Source organism: Cynocephalus volans, chromosome X, assembly GCF_027409185.1.
Source record: "Cynocephalus volans isolate mCynVol1 chromosome X, mCynVol1.pri, whole genome shotgun sequence".
Taxonomy (NCBI): domain Eukaryota; kingdom Metazoa; phylum Chordata; class Mammalia; order Dermoptera; family Cynocephalidae; genus Cynocephalus; species Cynocephalus volans.
In genome coordinates this window covers 43193559-43211839 of record NC_084478.1, presented here as the reverse complement: position 1 = coordinate 43211839, position 18281 = coordinate 43193559, and the positions used below count along the sequence as shown (strand labels likewise).

The window sequence follows — 18281 nt, the reverse complement described above, 5'->3', positions numbered from 1 at the left end:
AAAAATCAAGGAAAACAAAGTGTTGTCTTTCTCAGTTTCTCTGTCTCTTCTTTCTTTTGTGTCCATTTATCTGTTTATTAAACTTCTGTATGTTCTACTTTATATGTATTTTGCATGACTGCACAGTCATGCTAAAGCTCTTAAAATGAAGAGGTAGGTAAAAAATTAAATTGTGCAAAACGTGTGCTTTGTGTATACTCATACTTCCTTCTACAGTATTTTAACTTTTGTTTGATTATTTTCTTTATATTCTAAAATCTATCCTGTGTGCCCTGTCTAAATTGTGAGATTTAATTGTGATCCTAGTTCTTCTGTGGTCATATATTTCCACTAAAGTCAACAGAAATAATTTACCCAATAATTAAGGTGATTTATCAATCAATGCCTTCAACTACTTTAGACAATTTATCATAATTCTGGATTTAAAAAGAAGAAATTACATATTTTATGTTTTAAAATTTGGTGACTCAAGACTGAACTATTAAATTATAGATAATTCCTTATATGCATTTCTTTTATAATGTTGCATAAGAATTTCAAATTGTAAAGACAATGAAGACCGCCAAAGGATGGCATGTAAAACTTTATTTTGTTGGAAAAGTGTTTTCTGTATTAGAATTGTCATGACCTAATGGTCAACTAGTGAACTTTTAAGGAAAGCAATTAAGTTTTTCCAACTCTTTGTGTCTGAACAAAAAGTATTAATCACATTGATGTAAATAGCTACTCTGATACTGCTAACAACATAGTTAAAACAATTTGATTGATTACTTTTGGTTATTTTGGTTATAAAATTGGTCACTTAATTCAATTAATATATAAGTATTTCTAAAACTAGTGATTCATATAATAAGCACCCTTTCTGTACAAATTTTTAAAAGATTATATTTGCTATGGAAAAATAGTATAAGACATATTGCCAACTTCAAGGATTATAAATGTGCTTAGGGAGACAAAGCATATATTCTTGAAAGTCAAATAATATTATATTCCAGTATGTAACAAATAATGCAACATAATTTAGGTTTACACATAAGTGAGGAATAGAGACTTCCAATATAACGGGTCAAACCTGCTTCCATATGTATTCCTATACTCAGAGGGCTTTCTGAGAAATTCGTTTCAGAAAACATAATGCAAGTAAATGGGACCAATATTATAAGAATAATATAAATTCACTAAAATTTATTAAATAAAACATATTATGTCTATTGTTAGTACATTATTCCTATAACAGATTTCAAATTAATAATGTGCTATTGGTTCTTTTCAATGTCATGGTTATAATAGTTACTATAGATTTATACTGTTCCATAAGGTAGCCATGGAACACATGGCCAATGAGCATTTGAAATGTGGTGACTTCAAATTAAGATGGGCTATAAGTGTAAAATACATATTGATTTTGAAGACTTATTATGAAAAAATGAATGTAAAATATCTCATTAGTAATTTTATATTTATTATAGGTTTTATATGATAATATTTTGGACATATTGGTGAAATAAAATATATTATTAAAATTAAATGTTACCTGTTTTTTATTTTCTTAATATGACTATTAGAACATTTTAAATTACATATATGAATTGTATCGTATTTCTATTGATCTGCACTACTGTAAACATTTTATTTCAATTTAGAGGAGAGAATATACTGTAAGATGATTAAATTATAGGAAAGTACCCATGTGAAAAGGGTCTCATTTCTATAATACAACTTAATGCTTGTACATCATCATCTGGTCTCTGCTTGTGTTCTCCCATAAGCAACAGGAAACTCACTAATTTAAAATTAGTGCTTTAAAAAAAATTGTGACCCTAATCAGTTGTTTTTATATTATCCTAAAAATTCAGGCTCCATATAATTTCAACCCATTGATTCTATTTATTCATTTTGTAACCACACAGAATAATTCAAATCCCAAATCTACATAATGGCCTGTTTACAGAGTAGTTTTCAATTGGGAAATCTAGACCTTATACATCCTCCTAATAAAGTCTAAGTTTTCATTATCTTGCCTGAATAAATAGTTATTTATTTTGTAGTAGTATCTCCTAAAGTCTTTTTGCATCTGCTTATTTACTTATTTGTTTATTTTAGTACCTGGTGGTATCATGTTGTTGCTAACATTTGTGCAGCAGTTAACATATTTCTACGTGTGAAGTGATGACCGGTTAGTTTTTTAAAAATTTTCCACTTAGAAATTCCAAGTCATTAAAGGACATCTTGAAATGTTTATTCTGCTATCCCATTATTAGTCATTCATTCACTTATTTTCTTCAAAAATATTTATGAGTACCTACTATGTATCAGAAATGACTTTAGGTTAAACAAGAAACTCCTCATCTTCATGGGGTGTTCATGGAACTCATCCCACTGACTTTGTATTATTTGCATGCATTTTTGTGTCTCCAAATAATTCCTGATAAAAATACTGCACAGGGCAAAACAAATTCAAAGCCCTTTGGCATCCTCCTTGAGATCACTTTCTACATTATTTCAGGTTATTTAATCAAGTTTTGTTGTTCAGAGTAATACAACTTTACCAAACTGCATTCTAAATTTCTCCATGTTCGCCATTAAAATTTTATGATTTTGTCAAATCCCTTGGTAAAATAAAAAATCCCCATGCCAACAAGCATTTATCTTATTCTTCAAAAATCAATATCTTTGAAAGAGATAAGTCTTGAACAGAGCCAGTGGCTGGGTATGATTTTAAGAGAAAACAATAAGAGCCAAGATTTATTAAGCATTTATTTATGTTAGATGGATACATAGGATTTTGAGAGGAAATAATAATAACCAACATTTACTGAGCGTTTATTACATACCAGACAGTATTCTAACATATTTGGTCCTCATAACAGCCCTATAGGGTAGATATTCTTACCCTCGTGTTATAAATAAAGAAACTGAGGCTCAAAATGTGTAAATAACTTGTTCAGGGTCTCTTGGGTAGAAAAGGGTGAAGCCTGAATTCAACCCATGTATTCTTATTTAGGAGCTTATGCTCTTAACCAGAAGATGAAAAGCATTCTAAGGGCCTTGAGGGAGGTATAGCCAGAGAAGATCACCAAATGGCTGGCAAGAAAGGTCAATGTTAGTAGCAATATAAGGCTGGAATGGTCCTTGGGGCAAAATTAGGGGAAGTCTTGACCATCATGCTGGTGTTTGGATTTTATTCTATTTGTACTCAGTAGATGCATAAGATTCTTGAGCAGAGAAATAGCATAATGAAAGTAATGTTTTTGGAACATATTGACCTGATCACTGTGCACAGGCTGATACTGGTTTAGCAAGAAAAATATTGTACAACTGTAATGAGAATGAATTGACACTTATTTGATATTTAGTAGACATTAGTGTGACGTGTTCAACAATAACATAATTTAAGGTTTAAGCCTAGATGGCTGTGAAAATGGTCTTTTCTAACAGAACTAGGGAAGTTGGTATTTCAAGTGGTTTGCAGGAAGTTCATGAGCTCAGTCCTGGACATGTTGAACTTCCAGTTAGATGCTTGTTGGCCAATTGAGAGTTGAGACTGTAATTCAAAAGTGAGGTCACAGCTAAAGATAAAGAAAGATTTGGGCGATATGAAAAACATGGCTAAATTCATGGAAGAAAATACAACTCGTTATGAAAGAAGCCTTGGGAAAGAGGTGGAGATTACCAAGTTTAGAGCCTTTGAAATTACTCTGGGTACGTGGAGAGATGAGCTAGAGAAGAAGCAGGGGAATAAAGCAGAGAAATCTGACTGCAAGGAGATCCATGTTATTCTGCTATCCAACTACGTGACAAAAGTTATTTCAAACATTATTCATCCCTGTACATTCACAAAATCATGTAGAACAGCCCAGTTGCTCTTATTAAATATTAGCAAATATGAACAAAATTTAATAACATAAAATACCACCAAATTGGTACTATGTAGTATGATTGTAGAGAGTGTTAATCTTTTTACTTTTGCAATCCTTTGAACAATATACGATTTTAAAGTATAGAAGTCTTCTAATAATACAGAGATTGAAGCATCCATTAAACATATTTGTAGTGCTACCAATCTGTACTGGTTCTAGAAACTATTATGACACTTCAAATTGCAAATTATCATTAAGATTTTAAAAACTAGTGATGTAATAAGTTCCTTTAAAAAATGTTCCATAAATCCTCTCTGAAATGTGTAGAAATGCCTAGAAGATATGCATTTATTTATGTGGCACATGAGAATCATATTCTCATGAATAGCATTTGCTTATTTACTTCTTTATTAGCCATAGACTACATTTAGATATTTGGTTTTTCCTTGAATACTTGTCCTCTAAGAGCTGTCATCTAATAATAGTAGAAAAATTTATGACTGGAAATGTGATTGGGGAAGAGTAGGTGGGAATCAAACTTGATGAATACGATCATTCTGGCATAAGACATTGCGAGTCATTTCTGAATTGGTTTTACAAAATGAAAACTTTTAGCCCTGAAAGGAAGGCAGATTTCTGTGTTATCGATGGATTTTCAAAAGATATCAGTTATAAAATATTTTCCAGTGTTTTAATGAAAAGAAATTAAATGCAGCATAAAGATCAAGAGAGTAAAATGTATTTTATTAACAGAATTTTAATCTAATAATTAAATCTTGCCTACTTGTTTGAGTACGTATTTGATTTTCAGTGCCTTTTCATTCATGTCTCCTTTTTAAGTGTTTTGTTTAGAAAACCAAGGTATTTTAAAGTTTTTTGAGACTGTGGTCATTATCAATTTAAAAATTAAGGAAACTGTGATTGCAAGATTAAAAATCATATATTCAGATTCTTTATGTGAAATATTCAGGGTTCATTCATTTGAATTTATTAATGCCACCAAAGAAACCACTGTTAAGTCAAGCAAATTGCACTGTTTGTCTTATGACAGCCTGCCTGTCAATTATGACATACTAAAAATACCATTTAAAGAATCTGAGCAGATTGCCATGTAGTTTTTTCTAAGGATAAGGTGACAATTCTGCATTTTTACCTGAGGTTACTATTATTTAATGAATGAGGCAATTTCTGATGACGTATTTACCCACATGGTTTTTATAGCAGAATATTTAAAATAAGATCAAATACAATTTTAGGATATTAAAAATTAGCCCTGTCAAATATATGTAAATCGACTTTTGTTGATACGACAGAATGATGACTTGCATTACCTTGCATGTATGTTCAGCTCTGGTGATGTTAAATGTTTGTCCTTATTTGAATCCTCAGGTACGATTGTATTTCAAAACCTTCATAAAATATAGTATGAAAATATTATGCATGTCATTAGTTTAGCAACAGGAGGTTGAGCAAATGTATTTCTTCTGGTTTGTTTCTAATAAAAAGTAATTTTGATTTAAATTAGCACTATCTTTCTTTTCTAGGCCTCCATTCCTTTGAAGGAATTGGAGCAGTTTAACTCCGATGTACAAAAATTGCTTGAACCACTGGAGGCTGAAATTCAGCAGGGGGTGAATCTGAAAGAGGAAGACTTCAATAAAGATATGGTAAATTGGTTGTGATAAAAGTGTGAATGAACTCGGAATGAAAATGAATAAATATTTGCAAAGAAATTAGATAACTAAGGTCTCTAACTGAGTTCTAAGACCACACCTTGCACATTTTGTGATTCTAATGATTTTTATAAATGCAAAGTATTCTTGTCAACCTTTTACTTTGAATGCTAAATTATTATGATATGGTGATACAGGAGCACATATTGATTCTAATAAATAGCTCAGAAATTTTGTTTTTACCTGTGCTATATTCAAACTCAGAGGACAAAATATAATCAGGAAAAAAAATGAGAATCAAATCAGAAAACAAACTAGAAATTTAATAAGGAACTCACTACCATAGATGGCTGACCTTTTGTGTCAGTCATGTTTTTAGTAGTATAACCCTATTTCACAGAAGGGGCAGTTACACACAATATAGACTTTGTTTATTTAAGTTTCCTATGAAGTTATTTTACCAGAAAGTTGAGGAAATGGTGCAGTGTATGTCTAAAATGTGTATAAATTTATGCTGCTTATTTCACGGGAATAAAGAAATATGACTATGTGGGCTGTTACCAACCTCAGAAAATTCTTCTCCATCCTGATTAATTTCAAAATGTCTTTTACATTTCTCTCTGGCTTGAATATTTCTGCATCACATCCCGATTCACTGACTTTTTTTTTTTTTCGCCCTTCACCCTCCTTTTCACAATTTCTTTTCCCCTCTTCCACTGCCATCACTTCTGTGGCATTCTTAAACTTTACATGTATCAATGCTAGAGGCTTCTCAGACAATGCTTGAAAACGACATCAGAAGGCAATATATCAATTTTAGATAATGGGCATGTGAAGCAATAGTAGAACTATTTCCACCAGTCTTAGCTCCCATTGATATCAATTCTGACTTCCTGGAGCTGCCTCAATCAGTAGTCCCCATGCATGGGGTTTGGTGGCCTTGCCAATTCAGCTCGTGGAAAGGAAGACCAGAAGAGCCTTTCCAAGATGCTGACTTACAACTACCTCTATTTCATGTCAAAGAAGGAACAGAGGGCCCCAAGGTGGAAAGGGGTGCTGCTTACCTCTTGGGCTGACTACTGCCCCTGCCCTAGAGCCCTCACCTGATGTGCGGAAAGAAATGGGTTTTATTTGTTTTAGTTTTTGTCTTCAGGCCTAGAAAATGCTGCAGAACTTTAAAAGGCATGTTAAAATCAGTAAGGTCTTTCACACAGAATAAATATATAATATGTCTATAGTATGCTCTACACTTAATTAGACTATTAACCAACAAATCTCAGATAGAAATAATCCTATTCCCTCGAAACAAAATGAATAGGTCTTCAGTTGTGTGTTGAAGTTTAAGCATGCATTATAGATTTAAATATATAACATGTAATGCCATGAATAGGGCCATCCCACCCTGAATGCACCCGATCCCATTTAACACTATGAGTAGTAATACACGCAAACACATACATGTGACTTTTGAAAATTGTCTGCTATTTGTTATTCTTAGCTCATTGGCAAACCTTTGGTACCACTGCAAGGTGAGCCTCCGTCATAGAAATTTCTATGTCCTGAGTTGAAAGAAAAGAAGTTGCAGGTGAAAAAATCACATGATCACATATGCAACTATATTAGACCAGCACTTATTCAAGTCATTTTTTAATTATTATTACTATTCTTCTTCTTTTTTTGGGGGGGGGGCAGCTGGCCAGTATGTAGAACCAAACCCATGACCTTGGTGTTATAAGTTTGCACTCTAACCAATTGAGCAACCAACCAGCCTCAAGTCATTTGATTAAGTAAACAAAATTAAAGTGTTGTTTTTGGAGTCTAAAAGAATAAAATGCACACTGAAAACTTTTAAAGCTATTTTTTTCAATCCATATGTGAATACTTATGTGATCTTATTTATTTAAACTTAACATGCCCATATGATATATTTTTAGAAATTAATAATTTGCAATATTCGACAGCAATTTAACACATCGTTTTTGATGAATACCTCAATAGTTGTCCTAAGTTTGCGCATTTAGTTTTCGAATATAAAGCAGAGATTATTGGATAGAAATTAGTCTGCATTTAAAACAAAGTATTTTCATTGAGTAGTGTGTTAATATTTTAAGATTTGTTGCTATATCACACACACACACACACACACACACACACACACACACATAGATACATCCATTTTCCTATGTAGATCAGTTAATATTATAAATGGCAAGGTTAGTTTAATTCTCCAAACTTTTAAACTTTTAGAACTATTCTAAAAATCAAACAAAAGATACTTTCACAGCAATTCACTACTTGTCTGAAGTGATGAAGTAACTTACTCCTCCATCTTCCTACATATGCCTCTAAAATATGTGTTCTTTAGAACTAGAGAGAAGGACACTCATTTCTTTTAAAAATATAAAAGAAAAGCTATGAGAACAGTATCTTCTGATATCATTCTCTGAAAGTTTTAAATTGGATTTTTTGTGTGTGTATCAATAACATGTTTTATTATCTGTTAACAATGTACAGCTTTCTTAAAACCAAAATGAAGACTGTACTTGTTGTTTTTAATCAGAATGAAGACAATGAGGGTACTGTAAAAGAATTGTTGCAAAGAGGAGACAACTTACAACAAAGAATCACAGATGAGAGAAAGCGAGAGGAAATAAAGATAAAACAGCAGCTGTTACAGACAAAACATAATGCTCTCAAGGTATTAGAGCTAAAATTATAATGTACCTTGCCTGTGGGGTTTTTTTTTTATATGTAGGGTAAAATATATTGTGCATAAATAAAATCTGCTTAAGAATCTTAGACACCAGAAATTCACTTTTTTTCTGTTCAATGAGTGTGCTTTATTTAACACTTTCAAGTGGTGTCTGGTTTTGAAAGATGTGTTACTTACAAATTATGGGTTTTTGTTCAGGCAAATCTTTTTGAGTAGTAATTGAAGGATATCAAAATGCATCATTCATAGTATTTATGCATTTAATTTTCTAATATACTTTATTTTTATAAGCTACTTTTGTATTTCTGTTGTAAAACTTGCTTAACTGCCAGGATAACTAATCTATATTTTTAAAAATTATTCCTGCTTCCTTTACTGTATTGATTTCATTTATAGTAGTTCCAATTTTTTGGTAACCTAATATGTGTTTAATATGGCCTAGATTCCACTTTAAAAAAAAAAAAACAACTTGATCTTACCTTTAAGAGAGTCACTCTTTGCAGCTAAGCATCTACAAGAGTCTAATTTTATTTATATAGGAATCCTCAAAAATAATCTTAATTCTCTTGAAGAACTGCTATTTAATATTAAACAGCTGTAGCATATGGCTTCAAGTACCTATGTGACTCATACAGATATTGCAGGAAAAACAGAATGAACTGTTGATTTTTCCATAATAATATCTAGGAAGTTCTTGAGATGAGACTGGACATGTGAAAAGTTTTGTGAAATACTTCTTTTGTATATGCTTTGCAATATTCACTATTTGCATGCATGGCTGATTGTCTAATACTGTTAATTGCCAAGCTTCTCATTGTAAATCACTCTTTTCAAGCTATGTAGCTATGTGGGTGGATCAATCTAGTAGGTGGATGGAGTCTGCTTTCTGTATGCGGTTATGAGGATAAAACCTTTTCCTCTATAGTCAACCAAATAAACACTGCTGAGAATCTAATTACACAATATTGTGCCTGCAAGGAATCCACAAGGAAAGTCTAATTGGCCAGCAGGTGTTCTGAAGGTAACTGCTGATAGATATAGTAACTAGAAAAGGCCTCTTTCTCAAGGGAGTGCAAAAGCAAACCATAATGTGCTCAGAAAATCAGAAAGCTGTGTAATTCACACCTTCCAACTGTGACCAAGCTTTCAGAAGCTTCTACACCGATTATATGATGATATGTTTCCTACTGAACAGCAGTGTTTAATAGTTATCTGGCATACAACTGAAGAAATCTATATGATGTCTCTAAATATCTTTTACCTATTACATATCACCTTGTTCTTAGGAAATAAAAGGAGTTTCAGATTTAGGGTCACCGAGCCCTTTCTCTTGGCAAAAATGTGAGTTATTTCAAAAATAAGGAAGGCATGGCTCAACTTTCACTCACGTGGCTGTATCCTGATACCTCTGAAAAAAGCAGCGTTACATCTGACTCATCCCAGGCATTTATTACCTCAACAGGAGGTTTAGAAAGTCAACATAAAATGTAAACTGCAGTAAATTTTATATCCCCAGTTTTTAAAAAATTAGGAAATGAAATCTAGATCATCATTGCAAATATATGCTACAAGTGATTAAGGAAAATTGCCAATTGTAGTTGCCAAACAAATCTACACCACCAAATTCAGTAGCTATGTTAACCTTCCACGTGGTTTCAATTCTAGTTCTGATGAAATATTTCAAAGATGAAAACTTTCTGATGCAATAAGAATTTTTCAGCAGCTCTTTAGTATTATTATTATTATTATTTTTGGTTCAAGTTAAATCTGTACGTAAAACCCTAATTAATTGCTACCTCTCTGAATAAATGAAAGCTGTATGCAGAGCTCTTATGTTCTCATGAATTATCATAAAATGACAATTTGACTAATTCTATTGATCAGGGAAAACATTGTGTGTGCTTGTAAGAATCAAGATGATTGATTTTCTTCCTTTGTTGATTTATTAAATCAGTCACCCTTATTTATCTCATCAGGTTGACTGGAAAACATGCACTTTCTCTTTTTTTCTAAATAGTTCATTGCTTTGCATTTGGAACATGATTTAGTATAATAAGAAAAAGTTAGCCATGCAAGCCTTGAAAGAAAAAACATTTTTCTAACATTTAAATTGTTATTTCATGTACATTCATAGCCATACAAACAATAGTCACATTTCTACACATATAGCTTGGAATAATTTATAACATAACTAAAAGGACTTTTTATTGCTAACCACAAATATTAATAGCCTAGGAAACTTTTTTCCAGGCATATCTAAAACCATGAATGTATGTTGCTCAGCTATATACACCTAAAATTTTGTTGATGAACCCAGGGTTAAAGATAGAAGTTTTACACTTTTACCCATTTTACAAGTCAAATACAAACTCGCTAAGTTTGTAAAACTGTCTAGTTAACTGCCTTCATATATTAAACTGTTTCACGTAGACTACACAACTTCCCTAGCTCATTAAGAGTCCATTAAATATGACAAAATTTCTAAACAAGTTTGAACATGCCAAGAGAAAATACATTGTGTTGTTCAGGTTTCTTAGCTTCTTGTTCATGGGTCCTGCCACATAAACATATAATTTAATCATTTATTTAGATGTTTTACTTTTAAATGTGAATTTAACCTATTTGTACCAAAAAAGGCTCAAATTATTTTTATAAATAACTACAACCAGAATATATCAGAATATATATTGATATTTTAATAATATCTGCACCATGAACAGGATTTGAGGTCTCAAAGAAGAAAAAAGGCTCTAGAAATTTCTCATCAGTGGTATCAGTACAAGAGGCAGGCTGATGATCTTCTGAAATGCTTGGATGACATTGAAAAAAAATTAGCCAGCCTACCTGAACCCAGAGATGAAAGGAAAATAAAGGTAATGTTGTTTTAGAATGTCAATATTAGATTTTATTGCTACCGTTCAATTACTTTAACTTAACCTGTGAGGATCATATTTAAGATGTTGATGTTCTTGTTCCTCTATTAGTGTTCTCCTTGATTTGATGTATTTCCTTGTATTATGTGTTGTTTTAGTAAATGTATTAAGTGTTATTCAACTGCCTTAATGTTGAATGAATAAAATGTTTTACTTTTAGACAATATAAAATGAATTAAGAAATGTCATGTGTTTTTTGGTAAAATTGTAATTGACTTTGTGTATCTTTGTTCCAGATGAACTAATGACTTATCGATATATGGACGACTTCTTTCTCATGTTAGCACATTCATTTCATCAGACCATCTTCACACATCAGTGTCAATTCTCTGTATATTTATTTTCATGTTGTCTGAAGAAGTTTTTTTTCTGTTATTATTTTACACTTTTTATTTTGCTTTATTCTCTGTTGAGTTTCTCAAAACCTTTCAAGGGAAATAAACAACGTGTTCACTTACCCTCTAAATTATATTCTATATGGATGGTCCCTAATAAATAATGAGTAATCACACCAATTTGGATCAAACCCCTAAACACCAGAGGAGTTCAGAATAAAGAAAATGTTAGATCAATTTCAGTATTTTCTTAATTAGAATATCTAAAACCGAGCATTCAAAGGATAACTGAAATAATATTTGGATTATTGGGTCAGGATGACAGTGACACTTTCCAGATTGTAATTTTGAAACATGACAATAAAGAGACAACAGCCTATACAATTTCTGAGAGTATTTGCTGCTTGATGTGGTTAGCTAACTGCCCTGGGCCCTGTATTGGTTTTGCTCAATAGGAAATTGATCGTGAATTGCAGAAGAAGAAAGAGGAGCTGAATGCAGTGCGTAGGCAAGCTGAGGGCTTGTCTGAGGATGGGGCCGCAATGGCAGTGGAGCCAACTCAGATCCAGCTCAGCAAGCGCTGGCGGGAAATTGAGAGCAAATTTGCTCAGTTTCGAAGACTCAACTTTGCACAAATTGTGAGTTGTTACTGGCAAACCCACGTACGTGTTTGCAACTACTACTCTATTAACAGAGGCCTACTAACAGGAAAAAATCTGGGTACAATTTCAGACTTCTGATGTGCATTCCGAAAGTGAGTAGTTTTCCTCACTTTGGGCTTCTGTAACACAAGTGCTTAATTTTGCAGATTAAAGACAAAGTAAATTAACAGCTTATAGGAAAAGCCCCCTTATCAAAAATAACAAATACATCTTAATTTTTTTTTTTTTTGCTACTTCATTTTTTCATAACATTGGCAATGTGAATTTGTCAATTTATCATACATTTACTTTACTTTGGTGTCTAATCCAAAAATATGTATTGCTTTCCTGAGATCATCCCATGCTAATTTTACTTTCTTAATGTACATATGGCAAATAATAAATATTTTGTGAAACATCTTCTATTAGCAACTTTCATAAGGCCTTATCTCATTGACTTAAAGAATATAAGCTTAGTCCTCATACCTGGCTCAAAGGGTTACAATGATTTGTAGAAGAACTGGAAGCCTAGTAGGATGGTTGGTAATTGAATGTCATTACTGAAATGTTACAAGTCAAAAAGAAAAGGAATGACTGCTCTTCATTCAAACAAATGAGTGAAAAGTTTGTGACTCTCTTTTTAAAAAGGCAATTCAAAATCGTGGGCATGGTCTTCTTAGCTCTTTATTTGTAATAGGTTATAAACCGTAGAGATTTTCCAACAGATACATTTTTTGTTCCTATTGCAAGTTATTGTAAAGTGAAGAGGAAGGTCACTGTCTGTGATTAACCAAGAAAGTACTCCTCACAAAACCAAGATGTTAAAGTCTGGAAAGTATGCTTTATAATTATGTTAGGTTGAATCATATGAAACAAATAGTCAACCATTTTGCCCTATGTGGTTCAGCCCATAGATGAGATTTCTTTTTTTTTTTTTTTTTTTTTGTCCTTTTCGTGACCGGCACTCAGCCAGTGAGTGCACCGGCCAGTCCTATATAGGATCCGAACCCGCGGCGGGAGCGTCGCAGCGCTCCCAGCGCCGCACTCTACCAAGTGCGCCACGGGCTCGGCCCCATAGATGAGATTTCTTAAGAATTTCTTCTTCGATATTGTTTATTCCATTTAATATGTCTTTTATTCTTAAATATGTCTAAGACAATTAACAGCTTTATTTTATAAACGTAGAAGGAAAATATGCTGTATATTATTGTAACTTCTTTTTACATTTTAAGAAAATTCATGAATACACAGTTTTCTGTGAAATCTAATACCTTAAAGTTTAACAGCAGCTTAATATTCTGAGCTATTGGAAAAAGTAATATAAGAAATATTGAAAGTATTATATTTGAAGTCTAATTCCAGCTGATTGAACATTTTGGCCTATTATCCTTCCATATTAGATGTTATGTACATAATATGTCATAAATCACTCAAGCTTATACTAACAGAAAGCCTGTGTCTGCAAATGCAAAGTGAAGTGAAAGATCAAGGCAACCATAAAGAAAATTCTAGTAAAATAGTTTGTCTCAACGTTTTAATAGATCATTCAGGGGGAAGTCATTTGCTTTGAATTACCTGGCTACTAACTCATTTTTTTCATTCCAGTTTTCCCCATGTCTTGACATACCCAATATGCAGGATTAAAATTTGTTACAACCTAGTCAAGATAAATTTCTAAGGTTTTATAGTTAAATAGACACACTATCAAAAATCTCCATAAACCACCCATTTAAAATGCCATTATGTTCGTACACAGTAGGTTCTTAACAAATAATTGTACAGTATAATAATGACTAGTAAAATAAAGTATATGTGAACCAGCATAAAATTTAAAAAAATAAATAATAGTAAAGTACTAAAATATATTTTCCTCATAAACCATTTATCCTTGATTTTTACATATGAAAGATTCAAAATTCAGAAGTGAGGGGTGGAGGGGGACTATTTTTATGTTAATTCTTTTTTTTTTTTTTTTGCAATCACAATTTGTTTGAAGAAGAATAAATTTATAGAGATATCCAGGAGGATGTATCTTTATACTACACAGGTTACTAATGTATTTTAACAACTGACTTCACCATGGCCACTGACTGGAGTCATCTTTCCCAATTCTTCCACAATGCAGTCATTTGAGATAGCCACACATGAACAGCTTAATGAAAAGTTACATTTAGACTAATCCTACAGGATGCAGCACAGTTTGCCAAAGCTTCAAAATTCCTTACCTTTTCCCTGCATTCTCCTTCTCTATTTCTCTCATCTTTACTTCTCCTAACGGCCCCTTTTTTTGTTCTCTAAAGATATAAACTCTAGATCTGCAGTCAGTCTTTCATGTCTGCTTTTATACTCCACCAGTGAACTAACAGAAAAAGAAATCATTTCCTCATAGTAGCAATTCAAAATAGTAGTTCGTACCTTAAAGTGCTTAGCATTCGAAAGCTAAGTTTGAAAGGAGAAATTAAATTTCTTTACTTCAGTTGCAAAGACTCAGAAATGGGCTATGCAGTGTAAGATTAATGTACTTAGGGGACTATGTCGTGAGAGCAGTAGTAAGGCTCAGAAGTCTGGGACTTTTTCTGAGGGAAGGAACCATGAGGCAGCTCTCAGCCAGAAAGGAGTGCAGACCAAAGCAGAGCAGAGGGTGTCTGCAAATAATGGTCCTCAGGACTAACCTGGAGACAATAAAGAAGGGACAACAGACTGGGAGAAAGCATGTAAAATTTTCTTCATATATTCACAGCGAGAAAACACTTGCCCTCGTTAGGAATACAAAACATTTCTAATATATTGCCTGTGGGATACTCAGTGGAGACAAAGCAGTGACTGTAAACTGAACCCAAGGAATTTTTCTACAGGATGTATTATAGCAGCAGTGTGGTCTAGTAAAAGAGAATGCTCCCTGGGATGAACAGTCCTGAATATGAATCTCAGTGATGTTATCTGCTAGCTGTATGCTCATGGGTAAATTGCTCTCAGCCTCATTTTCCCCATCTATACAGTGGGGATAAGGATGTTTGTGAGGATGAAATAGGGTAATACTGTATTTGTAAAACACCTGTTGCATTATGTGTGTTCAATGAATCAAAGTTTTCTTCTTTTTTCTGTATAAGTTAACACTGGAAAATAGACACATTATTTTAAAAGTTGTAATAGCTTTATAAGCCTTTAAGAGAATTAGGTTCAGTACGTACCATTTGTTTAAAATTTTATCAAAAGATATCAGATATACTTAGATCAATGCAAATTACAAATTATATTTCCTAATCAATGGGAAGGTAGTTCTGTCTGAAGTCACACAGTGTTTACAGGTATTTTCATGCAAAGTTGACGACTATTAATGGAAAAGAATGATTCTCCATAAACTTGCCTATAGAACTCTATCAGAATGCTTTTACATGAAGGTAAAGAATGAGCTAAGAAAAAAAAGGCTCTGAAAACTTCATAGTAGAAAATTATGCATGCTTTTTATTAAGCTTAGTTGTAGCATTTGGCAGTTAACCTCAGAGAGCCCTAGCAAGTGGAACTACAAAATTGCACACTGAGGGTACCAATGCAATTGAAGGCTCATGTGTAACTCCTCAGAGAAATAAACTCACAGACTAAAATTACAATGGATATGAAAAAACAAAAAACTTTTTTCATAAGCAATGTTAGCAAATGCTAAACAGTGAAAGGGGAATGTACACCTGAGGAATTGGAGATAAGAGGACAATCAGAAAAATATATTAAAATAAGTATTTAAAAATAAGAAATGGAATGGAATTTTAACAATAACAACAGGCCATTTTGAAAAGTGAACAGGATGATTTGAAAAAACAAAGTCTAGAAACAAAATTATAATTATTGAAATAATAACTCAAACAACTTTGTTAAATAGTGGATTCATTATAGAAGTAAAATACATATTAATTCAAAGATGCCAAGGAAAATTTTGTTTCGCTGGAAGTACTAGAGGATGTGGAAAATAGAATAAAAATCACAAACATATGCATAAACAGAGTTCCAGATTGAGAAAATGGAGAGCACGGGGAAAAGACAATATTTTACATAAGTCAATGACATTTAATAAAACTGAATAAATTTTAATTTGCGTGACTCCTCAGAGTGCATACAGCTTGACCAGTGTCAAAAAAATAAAAAGTCCGAGATGTGATGGCCAGATCCGTACTGATAGCATGCCCATTACCATCACATATTGGGCACAAGTGGTGACAATTAGCTTTGAACCCCATGAATATTCATAACCTATATAAAAAAGTTCACACCTAGCTAGCTCTGAATGAAACTCAGAACATCAATCACCAAGAAGGTATCATAAAAGCTACTGAAGACAAAAGACAAAATACTTACAGGATGATAATTTTGACAGTAAATTCTTCATCAACAGTAGATGTTAGAAGTCAATGGAGTAATATCTTCAAAATGTTAGGCAAATTTTCAAATATCAGTTAAACTGTAATTTAAGAATAAAGACAAAATATTTTCAGTATACAACTGCTTTCAGATAAATGAAAGCTAAGAGAATTTATTACCTATAGATTATTGCTGAAAGAATTACTAAACAATATACTTGTGTAAAAGGAAAATGAAACCAGAAAAAAAATAAGCTATATAAAGCTGTATAATATTCTTTTCTTTATATAAAGAACATTTAAAAAATATCTTGTGATTGCTAAAATTCTGGTAAGTACTACAAAAGAAAACACAGAGTACTATGAGTATGTAGAAATTATTTGACTGACCCCACATAAAGAAGGATGCAACAAATATAAGACTTTTGCATAATGTATACAATATAAACTATTACTAATTATCATGTTAGAGAGCAAAAAAATGTAGTAAACCTTTGGAATAGGCATACATGTATGACCTGTCCCAGGAAGGGTACCAAAAAAATGCAAACAATACCTTAGTGCAAGAAGGAAAAGAAATTATCCCTTTTCTAAATATGACAACTTTACTTGCCCTGGATATCCCATGACACCAAATACCAAGTATATGATGCGGACGTTAAACATTTTGTATCCAACAACTTATTCAACTTCTTAGCTTGGATGGCTAATAGGCATCTCAAACATAGCACAGCCGAGTCAAGAATAATTGATGCATGACCCACTCCCAACTCCATCTGTATTAATTGGCACCTACCAAGGTCTCCATACGTTAGTAAATTGGACTAACTTTCACTTAGGTAAAAACGTAGACATCATTCATGATTGTTCTTTTCTCTTACATTAACTATGTGACTTATTTCAAATGCTGTTGTATCAACCTGCAAAATACTACGTCTTTAATCATACCACACCTTAGTAGCTGCATTACAAAAACTCTAGTCAACAACAACAACATCATCATCTCTTATCTGGGTTCATTCAAAAGCCTGTAATCTCTGCTTCCGGTCTTTCCCCGCCTATACTATATTTCTCTGGTGAAGCCAGAGGGCTCCTTCTAAGGTGTAAATGAGAATATATCAAGCCCCTGTTGCCCAGAACCCTTTCAATGAAATCCTCTGAGCTCCTACATGATCTAGCTCCTGCCTATCACAACTGTTACTCACACTTTATCTCCTTTTTTCCCATTCTGTTGCCATAGAGGCATAATAGTTTGTCCTCTGTACTCTCCTTAAACACACCAACTTCTCTTCCTTCTCAGGACCTTTGCACATATGTTTTTTGATGGAATATTTTTTGCCTGGATTTTTATATAGGTGCTATAGCTTAGCTACCTTTAGGTAAAATGAATATTTAGTAGAACTTTAATGTGTAATCCGGGAATGGAATATAAGTGTTTTTTGTAAAAATATCTTATACTCCTAATAATTATGCATGCAAAGTGGGAGTTTAAGACTGTTGTTCAGAACAACAGTTTTTATTACACTTACTTCTGAAGCAGACACACTGAAGAAACACAAAGTTTCTGAAACTATACTGAGGTGGTAAAGGGCTTATATGAGGGGGTTACCATAATATATTGTGGGGGAAAAAAACAGCTTTTAGTGTATCAGAGTAATTGTAATAAGATATTTTAACAAAATTAAAAGTACACATTTCAACAACATACAAGTTTCTGAACAGTTGATGGAAAATTAATCTTGTTCATACATTCACTATAAATGCCACATGAAAT

The 18281-nt window shown here is 32.6% G+C and overlaps 1 protein-coding gene across 2 annotated transcripts in view; it reads left to right on the top strand.

The window, feature by feature from the left end:
- The window catches only part of DMD (dystrophin), a 2107999-nt gene that overhangs the window by 864564 nt on the left and 1225154 nt on the right, over positions 1-18281 (top strand). For both annotated transcript variants that reach the window (XM_063083086.1, XM_063083084.1), the window contains exons 38-41: positions 5405-5527; positions 8094-8231; positions 10967-11119; positions 11970-12152. In XM_063083086.1, coding sequence (XP_062939156.1) covers positions 5405-5527; positions 8094-8231; positions 10967-11119; positions 11970-12152 — 597 coding nt within the window. The remainder of the gene's footprint in view (positions 1-5404; positions 5528-8093; positions 8232-10966; positions 11120-11969; positions 12153-18281) is intronic.